Below are 21166 nucleotides of genomic sequence, written 5' to 3'. Positions count from 1 at the left end.
CCCTGGCCGGGAATCGAACCCGGGACTCCCGCACGCCAGGCCGACGCTCTACCACTGAGCCAACCAGCCAGGGCCCAGGTGTTTGGTAATTTGATGTTTGACCTGACATATTATAGATAGGCCATAAAACATTATCTCTGGTAATAACTCTGGCAAGTCCCCTACTTAAATTCTTCTAGGTAGTTGTGGGAAACTCAGAAGTTTCTCCTGAGCCCACAGAGTCTCCATTGCTTTTAGCTCAAAATAATTCACATGCTAAAGTAGCATATCTTGCCTGACCAGCGGTGGCACAGTGGTTAGGGAATCAACTTGGGATGCTGATGACCCAGGTTCCAAACTCCGAGGTCGCCAGCTTGAGCACAGGCTCACCACCTTGAGCACGGGGTTGTTGGCTTGAGCCTGGGATCATAGACAAGAACCCATGGTCGCTGGCTTGAGCCCTAAAGTTGCTAGCTTGAAGTCCAAGCTCACTGGTTTGAGCCCAAGGTCGCTGACTTGAGCAAAGGGTCACTGACTCGGCTGGAGCCCGCCCCCCCCCCCCACCCCCTGGGTCAAGGCACATATGAAAACAACTGAAGTGCTGTGATGACAAGTTGATGCTTCTCCTCTCCACCCCCCTCTCTCTTTCACAAACAAAAACAAAGTATCATATCTTGGGGAGGCCTGTTTGGAACCCTTTCATCTTTCATCAAATCTATCACATCTCTGGGTTGTATTTTCATAATAGTGCTAACCACTATAGAAACTTGCCTACACTCATGCTTGTATTTCCCATGTATTATCTGTCTCCCTCACTAAATTTTATTCAATTAAAAATATTAACCACACACACACACACAAAAAATTAACCACAATAAATGTGTTAGGCCTGACCTCTGGTGGCGCAGTGGATAAAGCGTCGACCTGGAAATGCTGAGGTAGCTGGTTCGAAACCCTGGGCTTGCCTGGTCAAGGCACATACGGGAGTTGATGCTTCCAGCTCCTCCCCACCTTCTCTCTCTCTCTCTCTCCTTCTCTGTCTCTCTCTCTTCCTTTCTCTCTCCTCTCTAAAATGAATAAATAAAATTAAAAATAAATAAATAAATGTGTTAGGAGGTACTACAAAGTGTGGGAAATACAGAGCAGGGTAAGGGAGATTGGGAATCGTGGGAGTGGGAGGTTGAATTTTAAATAGGATCATCAAGGTAGGCTTCACTAAGACATACTTGAAGGAAATGATGGAGCCTGTCATGCTACTATCTGGAGGAAGAGCATTCCACCCAGAGGAAGCAGTTAGTGCAATGGCTCTGAGGCCTGTTCTGTTTGAGGAACTACAAGGAAGCCAGTAGGGCTGGGCCACGGGGTGGAGGTGGGGGGTGGGGGGAAGAGGAAGAGCAGTAGGAGATGGGGTCAGAATGTGTGGGTGGGGCTTTGTAAATCTGTGAGGGCTGTTATTCAGACTGAGATGAACAGACATCAGGATTAGTCAGGCTGCTGTGGACAGGATAAATGTGGATGAAATGTAAGCTGCTGCACCAACCCAGGCGAGATGTAATGGGGCTGGGAGAGAAGTGAGGTGTCCAGATTCAGAATGCATTCTGAAGGCATAGAGCGTGGGGTCTGCCAAGAGACTGAATATAGGGAGGGAAAGAGGAGACAAGGAGGACTCCAAGCTTTTGACTTGAGCACCTAAACGGACAGTTCCCTTACCTGAGATATGGAAAGTGGCAGGTGTTTGGTTTAAGGCCCGTTATGTTTGAGATGCCTGTGATTATCCAGCGAAGGTGCCAAGAATGAAGTGTTTGGCTCTAGTGGTTGATCAATTATATTTTGACGAATCAAATTGTGAAGAAATATGCAGAGTACCTGGGCTAGCATAATGGGTGGCCACAGTGTCAGGTAGAAAAGGAGAGCCTCCTGGCTTTGCATGAGCTGTGCCCTCCACCACGCTTGCTTTCCCCCACCCATTCTCCTCCCCAAGCCTACTCACCTTTGGCTACCAGTTTTGAGAGGCTTACTAGGGATCACGATTCAGGGCATCCTCTCATTTCCTCTTAACAAAGCCCTTAGCAGGTATTCACGCAACAACTATTTATTGCGTGTCTACAACGTCCCAGACACTATCCTTGCCCACAGGGACTTAGCCTCCGGGGAGCTAGGGCAGGCTGCACCCTAGGTACCTAAGTCCGCTGCGCACAAATGAGCCCAAGAGCGGGGGCGGAGCTTTGGAGCAGTGGAGAAAGCGTCTGGCCCATAGAGGGCGGGCCACGACGTTACTAGGGGGATTCTGATAGGCTCCAAGGGGAAAGGTTGACACTCTATGAGGCTCCGCCCTTCTAGAACGCGGTAGGAGAACTTGATGACTGCAGCGAGCGGTTCGCAGCTCTGTCGGGAAAAAGCGGCGGCGGGGCGGAGGGAGTCCGTAGGTTACTGCTGCTGGCGGGGCACTCTGAAGTGGGGGTGGGGGGAATCCCGCGCTGGGCCTGCTACCTTTGGCGGCAGAGGAGACCCGGTAGCCTGGTCTCGGCCTCCGTCTTCCTGGGCGTCCTGAAGCCGGTGCTGCCTCTTTTGCCCCGGCACGGGGTAAGGCCGCCCTTGGTCTCCCGGGGGACCCAGCACCGTAAAAGGGGCGAGCTCAAGCCAAGACACTTTGTTTATCATTTCTGAAGGAAGTAGGGAAGCGATGGCTGGGGGAGGGAGTAGGGAGTGGGGATTGTGAGGGCGGCTTGGGGATCCGCGCCCAGCGCTGGAGACGGCAGGCTAGCCGGGCAGTAGTGACTCCACTGCTTTTCTAACGTTTCTTAGCTTCCAAAGCCCAATATATAAAGCTGGTAAAAGCCGAGCAGATCTGGTCAGGTCCTGAGACACTGAGTCCAGAGCCATGTTATGGAAGACAGGTAATCTATATGGGAAGGGGTGGCTTTGGGAGGGTAGGTGACCAGTTGGGGTTGTGGGCTACCTGGGGAAGTCCAGTCCTCTGGTGTCTGGGCCTCCTCCCCTGATGTGGGTATGTGGGTAGCCATGTTCCTCTTATTCTTGGAGCTGGGCAGGAAAAAAAGGAAACGAGAAAGAAATGCTTCCCACCTAGAAATCACTTGCCTCTAAAGAGATCTCTTTCTCATCCCCCTTTGCTAAGTGCAGAGGGCCTATCCAATGTGCTATCAACATGTGCTTAGAACAGCCCTGTAAAGTCAGTACAGATAAGTTACTGTATTAACTCCATCTTACAGATAAGGAAACTGAGGCCCAAGAGGAAAAAGGCTCACCCAGGTGAGCTGACTGGGTGCAGGTCCCACCTGGCTGAACTCTTTAGCCCACCTGAGGTCCCTTGGGGGTTTGTGGTAGAGAGCAAAGATCCTGGATGGGACTCAGGAGACTTGGAGTCTGGCAACAGTGTACCTTCAAGTTCTGCATGTTGGATCTGGTCTGGGAATAGAAAGGATATAACCTCAGCTATTAGTTTTTGCTTATTTTAGCAATGCTATGGCAACAGCAAGTGGGACCCAGGTCCCAAACGGGCATTAACGCATTGCCCTACTCCAGGCACCAGCCGTCCACCCACTGCATGCAGAAGCCAGCATTGCAGAAAGATCCAATTTCACCTTAAGCCCAGGAGTTGCTTCTCTAATGTGCAGGCTGGGAGCCTCTGCAGGGTTGAGCAGCATGTGCAGGGAGTGCAGTGAGGGCTGGGGCCATGGGAGCCACTCATAGTCATCCTCCAACCCTCCTACAGTGCTCTTGCTGGCCCTAGTGGACCAGGTGCTGGTGCTGGAGAATGGGCTCCTGCGGAAGCCACCCATGGGCTGGCTGGCCTGGGAACGCTTCCGCTGTAACATTGACTGTGATGAGGATCCAAAAAACTGCATCAGGTGAGTAAAGTCTGCACCCCCTGACATGCTTGCCCAAGGCCCTGTAGAGTGAGTGGGCAGGGCAGAGAAGGTCAGAAAGAAAAGAGGAGTGGATCAGAGTCCACCAGCCCTCATTTGAGATACGGTAGCCAGAGGTGACCTTTGGGACATCTGACAACCTTGTGACATGCTTGGGGCCTCTGTGGGGCCTAGCAGGCCTGTGGGGCAGGTACCTTGTAGTGGACCCACTCCCTGAGATAATCAAAAGGAGGTAACTGTTAAGGTCAGGCCAGACCTCATAGTGCTTCCCCTGGCTTAGTCCTGACCCTTGGCTTGGGGACCAGACCTTCTTTCCTTTTAACTTCACCTTGCTGAGGGCTCATGACACAATTCCTATTATTTACAGTTGTTACCTGGCTTAGTCAGGCCAGGGTGTTTATAGCCTAGATTCACACACAGAACATCTGAAAAGCTCTGAGGAAGGTGCCAAGGATGAGGAACATGCTAGGCCACTAAGCTGCTCCATCCCCTACCCCTCTCACCAGTGAGCGGCTCTTCATGGATATGGCTGACCGGCTGGCACAGGACGGATGGCGGGACCTGGGCTACACATACCTTAACATTGATGACTGCTGGATTGGTGGGCGAGATGACAAAGGCTACCTGGTGGCTGATTCCAAGCGCTTCCCCAATGGCATTGCCTTCCTGGTTGACTATGTGAGCCCCACCACAGCCCTGTCCCTTGGCCTGAGGGCCAGATCACTCTCCCCTCCCCCCTCCCCCCAGCCTGGTTAGGGCTCCATTTCCACAATCCCTGCTTACAAACTCAGTCTGGTGGGAGAAACATAAATAAACAGCTACTTTTGGCCCACGGTGGTGGGTGAGAGCCAGAAAGAGCATCTGCTCCAGCCTGGGATTTCAGGAAGGATCTCTAGAAGAGGAGGCAATTCTTTTTTTTTTTTCCCCCAAACTATATCTAGCTTTATTAAAGATACTTTTCATAAATAATCATGGTATTTCAGGCAGGACATGGGCAGACAATCATTAACAGTATACAACTTTCAAACTCCCTTCTGCAATGGACTACCCAAAACCAGAAAGTCACTATAAAACCCAATGAAGTCTTCATTTGATGCTCTGAACAGGGAAAGTTTAGAGTGAAGGTTGACGTTTCACATTATACATGTTTTAAACAACTTTTCACAAGCTGACTCTGACTTTCAGGAAATGAAATGAAAATGGTAGAATTATCAATCTGTAGATCCACAATCTAAAAAAGGAACTGCTGCTCTTTTGAGGGATGCCATCTCAATGGTGACACTAGAAAGACCAGATTGCCCGACATACTGGTAACCAATTTGGGGGGGGGGGCAGGTCCCAACAGGTCTCTGGGCTTACGGGAGTCAAGTCTATGCTTAAAGTGGAGAGTAAGAAAAGGACACAAACAAATTAACTTTTCCACACCACAAGGTGTTTGTGCCAAGCTGGCTAATGCGTGTCAACATCAAGGGATCCCTCTTTCCAGGAACCAAGAGGAAGTCTATCAAAACTAGAAGGGGGCCCTGGCCGGTTGGCTCAGTGGTAGAGCATTGGCCTGGCGTGCAGGAGTCCCAGGTTCGATTCCCGGCCAAGGCACACAGGAGAAGCACCCATCTGCTTCTCCACCCCTCCTCCTCTCCTTCCTCTCTGTCTCTCTCTTCCCCTCCCACAGCCAAGGCTCCAATGGAGCAAAGTTGGCCCAGGAGCTGAGGATGGCTCTATGGCCTCTGCCTCAGGCGCTAGAATGGCTCTGGTTGCAACAAAGCAACGCCCCAGATGGGCGGAGCATCGCCCCCTGGTGGGCATGCCGGGTGATCCTGGTTGGGCGCATGGGGAGTCTGTCTGACTGCCTCCCCGTTTCCAACTTTAGAAAGAAAAAAAAAACTAGAAGGGAAAGGTGTTTTTTTCCCACATCACTCCAGCTTTGGAGACATTCTATTAGTACTGTATGTCCTTCCCCCCAGAAAACAACAATGAAGTGTTCTATGTGCTAACAGCTTTAAAAAAAAACCCAAAATTCTGCATTTTTATAAAACTTGATAAAAAATAGTATTTCAAACTGTACAGTCACCAGAAATACACAGTTATCAAGAATGCACACACTTCATTGGCATCTCCAGCACTTTCAGCTTTCTGTGCCTGGTCTGTTCTGGCATCTCCATTTTCTGCAGGGTTGTTCCCATCCTTGCCAGCATCAGCTTCCTCCTTTTTCCCTTTGGGTACCTTCTCTCCCTTCTCTGCAGGGGCCTTTTTAGGCTTGGGCTCTGGCTTTGGAGGAACAGACCTAGCTGATAATCTGGTGGATCTTCTCTGTGGTTCATCCTTCACCTTGGCTTTATCTCCCTCAGCATCCCCTTCAGCCTTTCTCTTGGGCATGATGGCGACAGTGGCAAGATGTACAGGCTGGATGCTGGGATGCAGCAGCGCGTGGGCTTTGGTCGGTCCGGGGGTCGTTTTCACCTCTTCACCCTGCTCGAGGAGGCAATTCTTGAACTGATACCAGAGAGGTGGCATTTAAGGCAGAGGGGATGGCAGAAGCATAGGCCTAGGAGGTGTGTGTGTGTTTGTGGAAGGAGAAGGACCATGGTTGGCAGAGGCCAGGCCATCAAGCAGAGACCCTTTCCTTTGGTCACAATTGAAGGTTTTATGGGACCTGATCATATGTGCCTGTGAGGCGGCTCTCTGAGGGTCCTGCCTGAGCCCACTCTGTCCCTGGCTTCTCCACAGGCTCACTCCCTGGGCCTGAAGCTGGGCATCTATGAGGACATGGGCAACTTCACCTGCATGGGTTACCCAGGCACCACACTAGACAAGGTGGTCCAGGATGCTCAAACCTTTGCCAACTGGAAGGTGGACATGCTGAAGCTGGATGGCTGCTTTTCGACCCCAGAGGAACGGGCCAAGGGTGAGTCACACGGCTGGCTGGGGGCAGCGGGTAGGCAGAAGGAGATGGCCATAGAAGATGCACCTGTGCCCACTTGGCTGAGTTTATCTATATGGCCCCTAGGAAGTAGTGTTTCCCAATTCCCCTTACCCAGGGGATAGGGGGCCTTGGTTCCCAGGCTCCCAAAAGATGGGTTGGCACATCTCTGGCACAGGGAGAAGCCCTCTGTCGAGCCTTAGTTTCCTCACATTTGATGGGAGAAGATTTGGGCTGAGGCCCCAGATTGCCTCCTGTACGTGCTCAGTCCTAAAATATGGGGGTTGGACTTCTCCAGGGTACCCCATGATGGCTGCTGCCCTGAATGCCACAGGCCACCCCATTGCCTTCTCCTGCAGCTGGCCAGCCTATGAAGGGGGCCTTCCCCCCAAGGTAAGCCATTCTGTGTGCCTATCTGGCAATGCTCCCCACACCTATCTCCTCACCTCTTGTGCAGAGTCATGGCTGCTGTCACCATAGTTGCCCATGTGATGATTTGTAGCTCTAAAGAGAGGGTCCCTAGGGTCCCTCTGGGACCTCAGCTAGCCTAGGGTCTTAGAGGAGGCATTTGTTAGGTGGGCTGAAGGCATGGGAACCACATGTGACGTGCCAACACATTAAGTGGTTAGAATCTGGATTGTACTGAGTGGGCTAGGAGATCCAGAAGGCTGGTGAGGATTGGCTGATGGGGCGGAGCCTCTGAAGGTCCTTGTAGGCACCTCACCAAGGGCCCTTTGGCACCAAGGACTCTAGAAAGGATGCGATCACACTTGTATACCTGAGGGTGAATGCTGGCAGAGGGTGGGACTCACTGCGAGAACACAAAGTGGGTGTGCAGTAGGTATGTTGTTGGTATACCAGCTTGTGCCCATATCCTGGGCTTGACCCCAGCTGGCATGGGAGGGCAGGGAGGATAGGGTTCTGGCACCAGCATGCATGGAGCAGAAACCTGGGCAGCCCCAGAGCAGGGCCACTCTCTCTGAGTTCTTTCTCCTCCTGAACAAGCTAGAGTCTGTTCTCTTTCCCCTTCCCCACCCTGGGTGTCTCCTGCTGAGTCTCCCCAGCCCCTGTGCAGGTCTCCAGGAAGCAGGGTATGACTTGTGCTGAATTCTGCCTCCCCTGCCATCCAGGTGAACTACAGTCTGCTGGCAGACACCTGCAACCTCTGGCGCAACTATGGTGACATCCAGGACTCCTGGGGGAGTGTGCTGTCCATCCTGGACTGGTTTGTGGAGAATCAGGACATACTGCAGCCAGTGGCAGGCCCTGGGCACTGGAATGACCCAGACATGGTACCAACATGGAGGGGGATGTCCCAAGGCCCACCATCCATGATGGACCTGCTCCCCACTGCCTTGTGCCCTCTAACTGGTCACACAGTCAGGTTCTAGATCAGGGGTCCCCAAACTATGGCCTATGGGCTGCATGCGGCCCCCTGAGGCCATTTATCTGGCCCCCACCGCACTTCCGGAAGGGGCACCTCTTTCATTGGTGGTCAGTGAGAGTGAGCATCCGCATCCTGTGCTCCTGGAGTACTGTATGTGGCGGCGCCGCAAAGCTTGGCGTTGCTCACGTACAATACTACTTCCGGTGATACGGGATGTACGCATCAAGGCTCCAGAAGCACGTCATATCACTTGTTACGGCTAGCAGTGACAAATATGGAACTGGACATTGACCATCTCATTAGCCAAAGGCAGGCCCATAGTTCCCATTGAAATACTGGTCAGTTTGTTGATTTAAATTTACTTGTTCTTTATTTTAAATATTGTATTTGTTCCCGTTTTGTTTTTTAACTTTAAAATAAGATATGTGCAGTGTGCATAGGGATTTGTTCATAGTTTGTTTGTTTTTTATGGTCCGGCCCTTCAACGGTCTGAGGGACAGTGAACTGGCCCCCTGTGTGAAAAGTTTGGGGACCCCTGTTCTAGATCAATGTCTCTGAAATGTGTCCTTGAACCAGCTACATTAGACTTGCCTTGGAGCTTATTTACAATTCTGTTACCAGGGCCCCACCACCACCTTTTGGATAAGAATGTTGGGGGAGGGTCGGGAATGTCCATTGTTGAAAATCTCCCAAGGCAATTTTGATGCTTGAAACTTGAGAACTTGGTCTGTGTGAGATATTATTCCTCTGCAGGGTGAAAAACACGACTATTCCACACTTTCTTGCCATTCCCTCTCTAGTTTGTCCTCACCTAGGCTGCCTCTGACCCTCATTCAATGCCCTCTACCCTCCTGCAGCGTCTCCGCAGGCAGAACCCCCATCCCTTGTACCTGCCTCGTTGGTAGCCCTGGTGATTTGAACATTTTTAAAATTTGTCATAGTTTTACAGCTATCTTTTCACTTGGTCAAGCATTTACTACCAGTGATGATTATAATACAAATACTTGGCTAGATGACAGAGCACTTGGAGAAGCAGAAATCAGCCTCCCTTAGAGTTCTAGCTCCAGCTCTCCCATGTACCTTGAGCCAGCAACTTAATTTTTCTGTGCCTGTTTTGTCAATTGGAAAATGATGAATGCAGGGTTGTTTTGAGGGTGAAATGGATGACCCTTTAAAATGTCTGACACAGCCTGACCTGTGGTGGCGCAGTGGATAAAGCGTCGACCTGGAAATGCTGAGGTCGCCGGTTCGAAACCCTGGGCTTGCCTGGTCAAGGCACATATGGGAGTTGATGCTTCCAGCTCCTCCCCCCTGTCTCTCTCTCCTCTCTCTCTCTCTCTCTCTCTCTCTCTCCCTCTCTCTCTCCTCTCTAAAATGAATAAATAAAATTAAAAAATAAATAAATAAATAAAATGTCTGACACAGCTTGGCACATATACAGTGCTTAAATTGATGTTCCTAAGTATATAACAGTACTATGCAAACAATAATCGTTTGTGTCGCCTCTGGCTTGGTTTCCCTCCGTCAGGAGTCCAGTTGGTCCAGTCAGCTGTGGTTAGGGCTGGTGCGTGGCTACTGGCAGGAGCAGGGACTGTGTCTGGCTATGGTTCTGATTTCCTACCACTGCCTCCCAGGGTGTGCTTCCTGACTTGTGTGTTTCAGTTTACAAATGTTTTTGGCAACAGCATCCCATTGGATCATTTGAATAACCTGTGACATGACCAGCACCCCCATTCGTTGGCGAAATAAAAGCTGAGGCTCAGATGGAAAGAGACTCAACTCATCCTGAGGCCACACTGCCGGTGTTTGTCAAACCAGGCTCCCACATGTGGCCGTCCTTCCCATGTCTGTCTTCTCTTGCCTCAGCTTCAAGCTTGGGGTTGGTCCCTGTGCCCTCCTCCCTGAAGAGGGCAGGGCTGACTGCTCCTTTCCTCTGCTCATAGCTGCTCATCGGGAACTTCGGCCTCAGCTTTGAGCAAGCCCGAGCTCAGATGGCCCTATGGACAGTGCTGGCGGCCCCCCCTCTTCATGTCTACAGACCTGCGCACCATTTCCGCCCAAAACATGGACATTCTGCAGAATCCACTCATGATCAAAATCAACCAGGATCCCTTAGGCATCCAGGGACGCAGGATTCTCAAGGTACTGGGGTATGAGGGGAAGAAAGGGAAGCTAAGGGACTAGGCTCCCCTGAGAACAAGGCTGCAAGGCTGGTTGCATTCAGTTGAAGACTACAGGGAGCTACTCCAACTGTCCCCCACATTCCTGGGGGAGAGCAAGGCCAGAGCAGGACAGCTCATGGGATTTGGGGAAGGTAGATGTTACCACATAAGTGCACAGAGAAAAGTGAGGGTTCTCCATTTGGAAGTATAAGATGCCTGGCAGAGAACTAGGATGTCCAGTAGAGAACTGGGGCTGCCCTACAGTGTTTAGCTGTTTGAACCTAGGAATACAGCTATTACTTGTATTAGGTCTACTATTTATTGATTACTTACTGTGTGCTGGGCATTTTAAATACACTTTCTCAGAAAGCAGATTCTCCTTCTGTGTTTCACAAATGAGGAAACAGACTTGAAGAGTCTAGGTTTTAGCCCAAGGCCCCACAATTGGTAAATGGTACCAGAGTTTTTCAATTGCGGGTTTATAGACCACTCCACCAGAAATTTTGTGCTGATCTGCAAAAGAGTTAACCACCCTGATGTTATATGAAGATTATAGACCCAACTGATCTTAGTCGAATTCGCTTATTATGCTCAGGGTGATTTCTGCCTTAGTATTCCCCAAGTGTAAAAAGGTTGAAAGCCACCTAACCAGGCGGTGCACAGTGGATAGAGTATCAGACTGGGATGCAGAAGACCCAGGTTCAAAATCCTAAGGTTGCTGACTTGAGCGCAGGCTCACCAGCTTGAGCATGGGGTTGGTGGCTTGAGCGTGGGATCATAGACATGACCCCGTGGTCGCTGGCTTGAGCCCAGAGGTTGCTGGCTTGAAGCCCAGGGTCACTGGCTTGAGCAAGGGGTCACCTGCTCTGCTGTAGCCCCCAGGTCAAGGCACATATGAGAAAGCAATCAATGAACAAGCAATCAACGACCAACTAAGATGCCGCAACGAAGAATTCATGCTTTTCATCTCTTTCCCTCCCTTCCTGTCTGTCCCTGTCTGTCCTTCCCTCTGACTTTCTGTCACTGTCAAAAAAAAAAAAAAAAGGTTGAAAACCACTGAATGGTACAATAGGACTTGATTCCAACAGTGTTATCCCAAAGTCTGTATGCTTTACACAAATCCTTCCTTCTCTAGTAAAAAACAAATCTAGATACCTGTAGAGAGGCCCAGAGGAGGTAATTAATCCCTGCCATGTCAGGGACCTTATAAAGGATAAGGGTTCACACTCCTGGCTGCTCAGGACAGAGTGCATCTCTCATCTCTCCCACTGGCCAGTGCCCTCCACTCCAGTGCAGCAGCTGTCCACAGCTGTCCCTCCCATCATCCTATGAGCTCTCTGAGACAGGACCACCTGAAGCATTGTCTCTGTGTCCTGGCATGGGGCCTAGCACAGACTAAGTGTTGGGGAGTGTCTGCTGAGTCAGGGAAGGAAGGAAAGTAGAGTTAGATAAGTTGGGTTGCTGGAGGGCTGCAGTCCCCAAGCTTTTGCATGACATGGAATTGTGGTCTGGGGGGTACCTAGGGCTCAGGGAAGGGCTAGGGAGGGGACTTCAGGGCCTGCCTGAGCAGGAACCTCAGCTAGTAGCCCTCTTCTGTGTCCAGGAGAAATCCCACATTGAGGTGTTCCTGCGGCCGCTGGCCAGTGATGCCTATGCCTTAGTCTTCTTCAGCCGCAGGACAGATATGCCTTATCGCTTCCACTCCTCCCTCGCCCAGCTCTCCTTCACCAGCTCCAGCTTGTATGAGGTGAGTGCCCTGCAGGTAGTGAGCACTCTTTGTTTCCCTGGGAGGGCATTGCTGGGGTTGGTCCTCACTCACACATGTCCTCCCCTGAACCATGGGCCTTGGGTCCTGTGGTGGGTGCCCATGGAGCAACTGCATGAGCTGAGGATCATGGCTGGTGCTGTTCTCTGCACTGGTACCTTCAAACTACACAAACAGGATTGCTGTGTATAAATGAGTCCCATCACCCACTGAGGCCATGCTCCTCCCCTCACTGTTCAGGTTTTCTATGGACTAGGACTGTCTCCACTGCCTGCGGTTGGGCCATCTGTTGACTGTGCCAGTGGAGAGGTGACAGGAGATACAGGGCTCCTACTTCTGTAGTGCGCACTGGAGGCCCAGCACAGACAGGCCAAACTCCAGGCTTCTGCGCCCTCAGTCTTTCTTATGGTGGCATTGGTTATGTTCCTCTCCACTGCAGGCCCAGGATGTCTACACCGGTGCGGTCATCAGTGGCCTCCGGGCTGAAACCAACTTTACAGTGATCATCAACCCTTCAGGAGTGGTGATGTGGTACCTGTATCCTGTCAGCAGGTTGGGGATACCCCAGCAATGAGGAGCTCAGACATGTGACAGGCTGTAGCAGCACCACTGAAGCCAATCCATGGAACCTTGGCATGCCAAGGGCCAGAAAACGGGGTTCTTTGCTACCCGGGTGCATTCAAGGACCAACCCCACCAGACCCACAGTGCAATCTCAGGGCCAGGCTCTACACGCTGCCCAAGTGTAAAACTCCCTGGAAACTTGTCTTGGGCACCTTCCCATGGCCTTCCTGACCTCTTACCTTGACTACAAAGCCCCACAGATGTTAAACAACTTGGCCAGCCTCCTGAATCCTCATAGGCAGGGGCACTGATACCCATCAGGACTCCAGACCTCTGACCTTTTATTGACTCTGAAATCAAGATTTGAGATTTTTCTTATAATAAGGAATGGAGATCTGACCTCTTGTCAGGAACTTCCATGAATCGTGTGTTGGCTTTCCTGCCCAGAGGAGGCCTTGCAGGCTGACGCTGCAAGGGAGTGACTGTAGCTCCCTCTGGTCACCAATAAAGCTGTTCTTTAGTCAAGTAGTTGTAACATGGACCTGGAGCTATGGGCACCTTCAAGTTAGGTGATTCTGGGCGGCAGTACACAAGGTGCTAGTTGCAAATCTCACCTCACGTGGAAGATGTGTGGCATCTTCTAGCCCCACATTTTTCAATGACCTGCATGGTCCCAGCCCTGTTTGTCTTGCATAGACCTTCCCCACTGCACTCATATGTTCCAGGCTCTGCTGGCCATGCCCCCCACTCTCACCAGCCCCTCTGAAAGGGGATGATCAGCTAAGGAACTCTGCATTGTCTTAGGCACCTTGCAGCTTATCCCCCCTTTCCTGACAAGGCTTCATTTAGCGGCTCTCAGGGGCTGGGAAGGTGAGGAAGGTCAGCTCTGCCTTTCTCCCACAGGGCCCCTATAGCTTGTCCTTGGCGCTGCAGTGCCCTCTGGCCCCTCCCCTAGTTTCTCCTTTCCTAACCTGGCTGCAGAGGAGATGCAAATCTCCCAGCTGTGTTCAAAGACTAGTCAAGGGACTCTTGTCTTAAAGTATATTTTCTGTTCCTCCTCTTTTGAATGGAATATTGACTGCCTTCCTTTGGTTCCTATGTCCTAAGCCCTCTTCCTTTAGCTGAGACAGGGGAATAGGGGACCTGTCTTCCCTGATGGTTCCTGTCCCCATCTGAAAAGTTGGTAGCAGAACAGGTAGGTAGGTTCTTCTTGGCTCCAAATGTGGGAGTACCAGTGCCCCAGGCCTTGCACTGTCGTGCTCTGTGAGGTGGGAACTCTTCTGGGTGGATCTCACACACCCCCTCCCTAGGGTTCGAGGTTCTTGTATCTAGAGTATGGTGTAAAGCAGGAGTCTCAAACTCGCGGCCCACTGAACAATTTTGTGCGGCCCACAGACTAATCCACAAAGTTCAAAATACTTTGGATAAAATTAAGTAAGCCTAGGGGCCTACTTGTATTTTTCATTTCTCTAGCATCCTAGCTAGATATTAGCTTAGTTAACAGCAGTTGTGATGCAAACTACAGTTTCTGGTCGTTTTGTGACACTGAGTAAACTGCATGTACGATTGTGCTTGTTGTACTGATTTTTTTTTGTTTTCAACTGCAGTGAGAAAAGTGTTGCGTAACAGTTGCCTTTTGTAGACCTAGTGCAGCCCGCCGAACGGCTGTGATCTTGCTCTGCGGCCCACATGCTGAATTGAGTTTGAGACCCCTGGTGTAAAGTACACATTTTACAGTATCATTTACAATTACTGGAGCTTTGCTGATTGAGTCTAGAGTCATCAGAGAAAGCTCCCTTTCCCCAGCTCTTGTCTTATGGCTGTTGGTCACTCAGGAGGATAGAAGCCTACCTCATCCCAGGCCTTGGCCCCTGGAGGCCTGTCACTCTATGCATAACTCATGCTCTGAGTCTTTGTCATAGTGCTGTTCAAGCCAAGTGGAATGATCTCAGGTAGGAATACTTCTTTAGCCAACCTCAGGAAGGAACTCTTTCCCACCACCCTGGAATGTGGTCAAGTACAGTGGTTGAGATCATAGACTTGGGGAGTGGGGACAGGAATCAGCCTGGACTTAACCAGTCAATTCCTTTGCCTTCCAGACCCAGAGATGGTTACACTTCTTTACTTGCTGTATAATTTGTCCTTTTATCCTAGGGGCGCCAGATTGATTGTCTCTCCTGAGCCTTAATTCTCTCAACACATACTGTGCCAATGTTCTAGAACATTTTTATCCCCTTTCAAGGCCAGTGATGGACTCAATTATTTTTTCCCAGTTCAAGGAAGCCTCGTTTGGACCCAACACTACCCCTTCTCTTTTTAAACTTATCGAAATTTTCAAACACAAAAACAAAATGGTACAGTAAACCTTCAGGTACCCATCACCCAGCTCATTTCTCTCTTCCCCCATCACCCAGCTCATTTCTGTCTTCCTACACATACTTTTTTTGCAGATAAGCTGGAGTATTAGAAAGAAAATCAAAGAAACTTGTGAACAGCACTATGTATCTCTAACAGATAGGGTCTTTAAAAATATATATGACCGTAAACAATTTTCCTACCCAACAAAATAAAATTTTTAATAATCTAATAACTAGTCTGTGTTTGGTTTTTGCCAATTGCCTCAAAAGCATCTTTCTATAGTTTGACTCAAAATCCAAGTGAGGGATCAACAAAAATGGTCCAGTAAGAACCACCAGAAGTTTGTTTCTTCCATAAAAGCAATGAACAAAGTGCCATACATTATCAGAATCAACTTCCATAGAATTCTAGAAATTAACCAAACTCTTGCAGCAACCCAGAGAGCATTCCATCAAGAAAGATAGTAGAATCTTGGTAAGAACAGCAAGCTTTATAATGTTTTAACTTACCCTAGTATCACATTTTAAATCAGTGCTTAAAACATTCAAAGAACTAAAGGAAACCATTCTAAAGAACTAAAGAAAAGAATAAGAATGATGTCTCTCCAAATAGAGAATATAAGTAAAGAGATAGAAATTATAGAAAACAACCAAATAGAAATTCAAGAATTAAAAAGTACAGTGTGCCCGTAAAGTCATGGTGCACTTTTGACTGGTCACAGGAAAGCAACAAAAGACGATAGAAATATGAAATCTGCACCAAATAAAAGGAAAACCCTCCCAGTATAACGTAGCGCCACCACATAGGAATTACATTACTGGGCGGGATAAGCAGTTGAAGGAAACCAGCAGTTTGGTGGAGAAACCCCATTCTGGTAGGCCATCAGTCAGTGACGAGTCTGTAGAGCAGGGGTCCCCAAACTAAGACGGCCTTTTACCCGGCCCCCGTCGCACTTATGGGGATTCAGCTGGTTCCCTGATTCATTTCAATTGTAAGCGCTCTGGCACTTACAATTGAAATAATGCGCCCGCCGCTATACAGGAACTCTCTTGCGCTCGGCGCTCACTGTCCTACCTAGATGATCACGTCACGACGTTGTAGCGCGCGACGTGCGTATCTAGGCCTGACAGACTGAAGACCAAGGCACCGGGTCCACAGCGCGGCAGCGGCTGCCACACTAGGTAAGTATATTTTTTATTTATTTTTTAATTGGATTTTAAAAATGGACCTACATTGTGGGCAGAGACCTGGACCTACATGGGAGGCAGAGACCTGGATCTACATGGGGGGGCAGAGACCTGGACCTATATGGGGACAGAGGGCATGGACCTACATAGGGGGCAGAGGGCATGGACCTACATGAGGGGCAGAGGGCATGGACCTACATGGGAGGCAGAGACCTGGATCTACATGAGGGCAGAGACCTGGACCTACATGGGGGGCAGAGGGCATGGACCTACATGAGGGGCAGAGGGCATGGACCTACATGGGAGGCAGAGACCTGGACCTACATGGGGGGCAGAGGGCATGGACCTACATGGGGGGGCAGAGGGCATGGACCAACATTGTGGGCAGAAACCTGGACCTACATGGGAGGCAGAGGCCTGGACCTACATGAAGGGCAGAGAGCATGGGACCTATATAGAGGGGCAGAGAGCATATATATATTGGTATTTAACTATTATCAATTTGGAATCCCTAGGAAACAATGACGTCAAGAAAGAGAAAAATTGACTCAGAGTGTAGGATATTCAAAGGACAGTGGACTTATGATTACTTTTTCATGCAGTACAAGGAAAGAGCTGTGTGTTTGATATGTCAGAATATAGTGTCTGTGTTCAAAGAGTATAATTTGCGTTGACACTATCAAACTCAACATAAAGATAAATATGATTGTTTGGTTGGAGATGTGAGAAAAGATAAAATATTAAAACTGAAAAATTCATTTATAACTCAGCAAAATACTTTTGTGAAGCAGAAGCAGCTAAATATTTCATCACTGCGAGCAAGTTTTCAAGTTGCCAAGCTAATAGAGTGCGCTGGCAGACCATTCGTGGAGGGACAATTTGTTAAAGAGTGCCTTCTTTCTGTTGCCAAAGAGATGTGTCCAGAAAAGGCAGACTTACTTAGTACAGTTAGTCTTTCAGGATCTACAATAACACGAAGGATTGAAGAAATGGGGGACAATTTGCATCAGCATTTGCAAAACTCTGCGAGAAAACTTTCTTATTTTTCCTTGGCACTCGATGAGAGCAATGATGTTCGTGATTCTGCACGACTTCTAATTTTTATTCGTGGGATGAATGACAATTTTGAAGTCACAGAAGAGCTTGCTGCACTGCAAAGCATCAAAGGAACAACTACGGGAGAGGATATCTATGAAAAGGTTTCCCAAACTGTGAAGGATTTGGAGCTGGACTGGGCTAAACTATCCAGTGTGACAACTGATGGTGCGCCTAGTATGCTGGGGCCTAAGAAAGGAGTAATTGCTTGCATTAACCTAGAGATGGACAAACTTAACCATTCTCATCCAATAGCCATACACTGCCTCATCCACCAACAAGCGTTATGTAGTAAATCACTGAAGTGGGACTCTGTTATGAAAATTGTGTTAACTTCATTAGAACTAATGCACTAAACCACAGGCAATTTCAGGAATTTCTGTCTGAGCTAAATGTGGCCTATGAAGATGTTCTGTACTACACCGAAGTCCGTTGGCTGAGTCAAGGGAGAGTTTTGAGACATTTCTATGACTTCCACAGATTACAGCTTTTATGCTTTCAAAAAACAAAGAAGTACCAGAGCTCAATGATGCAGAATGGAAATGGCACCTCACCTTTCTGACAGATGTAACAGAGCTACTCAACAGTTTCAATGTGCAACTTCAAGGAAAAGGGAAGCTCATCTGTGATATGCAATCACATGTAAAAGCATTTGAAGTAAAATTAGGCCTCCTTATTAAACAAGTGAAGGAGGAAAATTTCTGCCATCTCCCCTTAACTCAAAATCTGTTAGCAGAAAAACCCTTGATTGCATTCCCAAAAGAAGTATATGTGGATTCACTGGAAAAGTTGCAAAAGGAGTTCCAATTTAGATTTAAAGAGCTTCATCTCCATGAACAGGACACTCAGCTTTTCCGTAACCCATTTTCTATTGACATTGAAAATGTGGATTCAATTTACCAAATGGAACTGGCTGAACTGCAGAATTGTGACTCTCTGAAAGACGCATTCAAGTCAAACAACTTGCCTAATTTCTATGCCTCTCTCTCATCAGAGACATATCCTAATATCAGGAACCATGCTCTTAAAATGTCAACAATTTTTGGCAGCACTTATGTCTGCGAACAGACATTTTCTAGGATAAAAATTTTAAAATGTCCAACCCGATCTAGACTAACCAATGAACACTTGCATCATTTGTTGCGGCTAGCAGTGACAAATAATGGAACCGGACATTGACTATCTGATTAGCCAAAAGCAAGCCCATAGTTCCCATTGAAATGTTGGTAAGTTTGTTGATTAAAATTTACTTGTTCTTTATTTTAAATATTGTATTTGTTCCTGTTTTGTTTTTTTACTTTAAAATAAGATGTGTGCGGTGTGCATAGAGATTTTCATAGTTTTTTTAGTCCGGCCCTCCAACGGTCTGAGGGCCAGTGAACTGGCCCCCTGTGTAAAAAGTTTGGGGACCCCTGCTGTAGAGGCTATACAGGATAGCTACCTAAGGAGCCCTAAAAAATCTGTGCATGAGCCCACATCGAACTGCACTGAATAGGTATGAAACTGGGAGAGTTTTCCTTTTATTTGGTACAGATTTCACATTTCTATCATCTTCTTTTGCTTTCCTGTGACCGGTCAAAAGTGCACCATGACTTTCTGCCACACTGTATAATACTGAGATAAACATTTCTCTAGAGGGGCTCAATGGATCAGTAGACATGACCAAGCAAAAGGAAGTCAACAAACCTGAAGATAGGTCCATTGAAATTAATCTATCTGAGGAACAGAAAAATGAAGAAAAATAAACGAGGCTCAGAGACTTATAAAACGCATGTAACATACCTACATACATATATTTTTTTAAAAAAAGGCAGAAAAAATATTTGAAAAAATAATGGCTTGGCCCGGTAGATTAGCTCAGTCAGTTAAGAGTGTCGTCACAAAATGACTAGGTTGTAGGTTTGATCCCAGGTCAAGGCCCATACAGGAAGCAACCAATGAATGAATAAATAAGTGGAACAACAAATGAATACTTCTTTCTCTCAATTTCTCTCTCTTCCCCTGTCTCTCTAAAAGCAATCAATTTTTTAAAATGGCTCAAAACTTCCCATATAAGATGACAAATATTAATCTACACATCCAAAGTCAACAAGCTCCTAGTTGGATAAACTCAAAAAAGATCCATACCTAGATTTATCATATCCAAACTCTCAAAAGACAAATGGAGAATTTTGAAAAGAGGAAGACAGAAGCAACTCATGACATACAAGAGAAAATACTTTAAGATTAATGAAAATGAATATACAACATACTAAAATGCAACATATCAAAACTTAGGAGTGAAAGAAGTAATCAAGGGAAATTTATAGCTATAATTTGCCTATAATAAAAAAAGACAACTCACACAATGGAAGAAAATATCTGCATTCACATTTCTGATACAGGACTTCTATTTAAAATATATAAAACTCTTAAAACTCAATAATAAAAATAGCCCAATTATATGTGGGCAAAGAAGGCCCTAGCTGGGTAGCTCAGTTGGCTAGAGTGGTTTCCCAATATGCTAAGATTGTGGGTTCGATTCCCAACCAGGGCACATGCAAGAATCAACCAATGAATGCATAAATAAGTGAAACAACAAACCAATGTTTCTCTCTCTAAAAATTAAATTTAAAAACCTTTTTTAAAAAGTGGGCAAAGAATCTGCATAGATATTTTTCCAAGGAAGACATACAAATGACCAATGCTCAACATCACTAACCATAAGAGAAATGCAAATAAAACACTGACCTACCACTCCACACCTAAAAGGGTGGCTGGGCTAAAAATGCAAGGTGATAAGTGTCGGCGAGGCTGTGGACTGGAACCCTCATACACTACTGGTAGGGATGTAAAACTGGTACAGCTACAAGTTATACTGTGGAAGACAGTCCGGCAAGTCTTCAAGTGATTAAACAGTTACCATATGACACAGTAATTCCATGTCTAGGTATACACCCCAAAAGAAATGAAAACCCATATCCACACAAAACTTTACAAACAAATGTTTATAGCAGCACTATTTATGACAGCCAAAAAGGGAAAACAATCCAAAAGCCCACCAACTGATGAATGAATAAACAAATTACGGTTGATCACACAATAGAATATTATTCAGCTACAAAATGGAGTAAAATATTGACATGCTACATAGATTAACCTTGAAAACATTATGCTAAGGGAAAGAAGCCAGTCTCAAAGACCACTTATTACATGATTCCATGCATATGAAAGTCCAGGATAGGAAAATCTATACAGAGACGGATTAGTGATTGTTGAGGGCTGGTCGGGAAGATGAGAGTATAGGGAGTGGCAGCTAAAAGGTACAAAATTTCTTTCTGATCTGATGAAAATGTTCCTCAATTGACTGGAGTGATGGACATATCAATGAATATACTAAAAATCACTGAATTATGCACATTAAAATGGGTGGACTATATATGATATGTGAGTTATATACCAATAAGACTGTTAAAAAAATCCCTCACACCTATCCACACCTATTCACAATAGCCAAGATGTGTAAACAACCCAAAAGTCCACTCATGGATGAATGGACAAAGAAAATGAGCTATATTCATACAAGGGAACATTAGCTTTCAAAAAAAAAGTGCAGTCACATGCTACAACAGGGATGAATCTTGAAAATATTATGCTAAGTGAAATAAGCCAGTCACAAAAAAACAAATACTATATGATTTCACTTATATATTAGTCAAACAGGTTACCAGGGAGGTGGGGAAGGAGAAATGAGTTGTTTAATGGTTACTAAGTTTTAGTCTTACAAAATGAAACAGTTTTAGAGATTCTCTGCACAACAGTGAGTACAGGCATCTTTCAGTTTTCATAACTCCACTTCGTTTTTATAAATTAAAAAAAAAAGC

General features: G+C 47.3%; 1 protein-coding gene and 1 pseudogene across 1 annotated transcript; one reads left to right on the top strand and one right to left on the bottom strand.

Annotated features, from left to right (window-relative positions):
• The first annotated feature begins 2321 nt into the window (after positions 1–2321).
• Positions 2322–13188, top strand: NAGA (alpha-N-acetylgalactosaminidase). The gene is given in 11 exon segments (XM_066358561.1): positions 2322–2405; positions 2785–2876; positions 3713–3848; positions 4373–4544; positions 6594–6771; positions 7085–7179; positions 7917–8078; positions 10117–10191; positions 10193–10315; positions 11939–12082; positions 12540–13188. Coding segments are annotated over 10 exon segments (1236 nt in total). The 5' UTR covers positions 2322–2405; positions 2785–2860; the 3' UTR covers positions 12675–13188.
• LOC136387306 (non-histone chromosomal protein HMG-17 pseudogene) lies at positions 5812–6326 on the bottom strand (annotated as a pseudogene).
• Positions 13189–21166: the final 7978 nt, after the last annotated feature.

This window comes from Saccopteryx leptura, chromosome 1 (genome assembly GCF_036850995.1).
Source record: "Saccopteryx leptura isolate mSacLep1 chromosome 1, mSacLep1_pri_phased_curated, whole genome shotgun sequence".
NCBI lineage: Eukaryota > Metazoa > Chordata > Mammalia > Chiroptera > Emballonuridae > Saccopteryx > Saccopteryx leptura.
The sequence above is the reverse complement of the archived record's forward strand: the minus strand, read 5'-3'. Positions and strand labels throughout refer to the sequence as shown.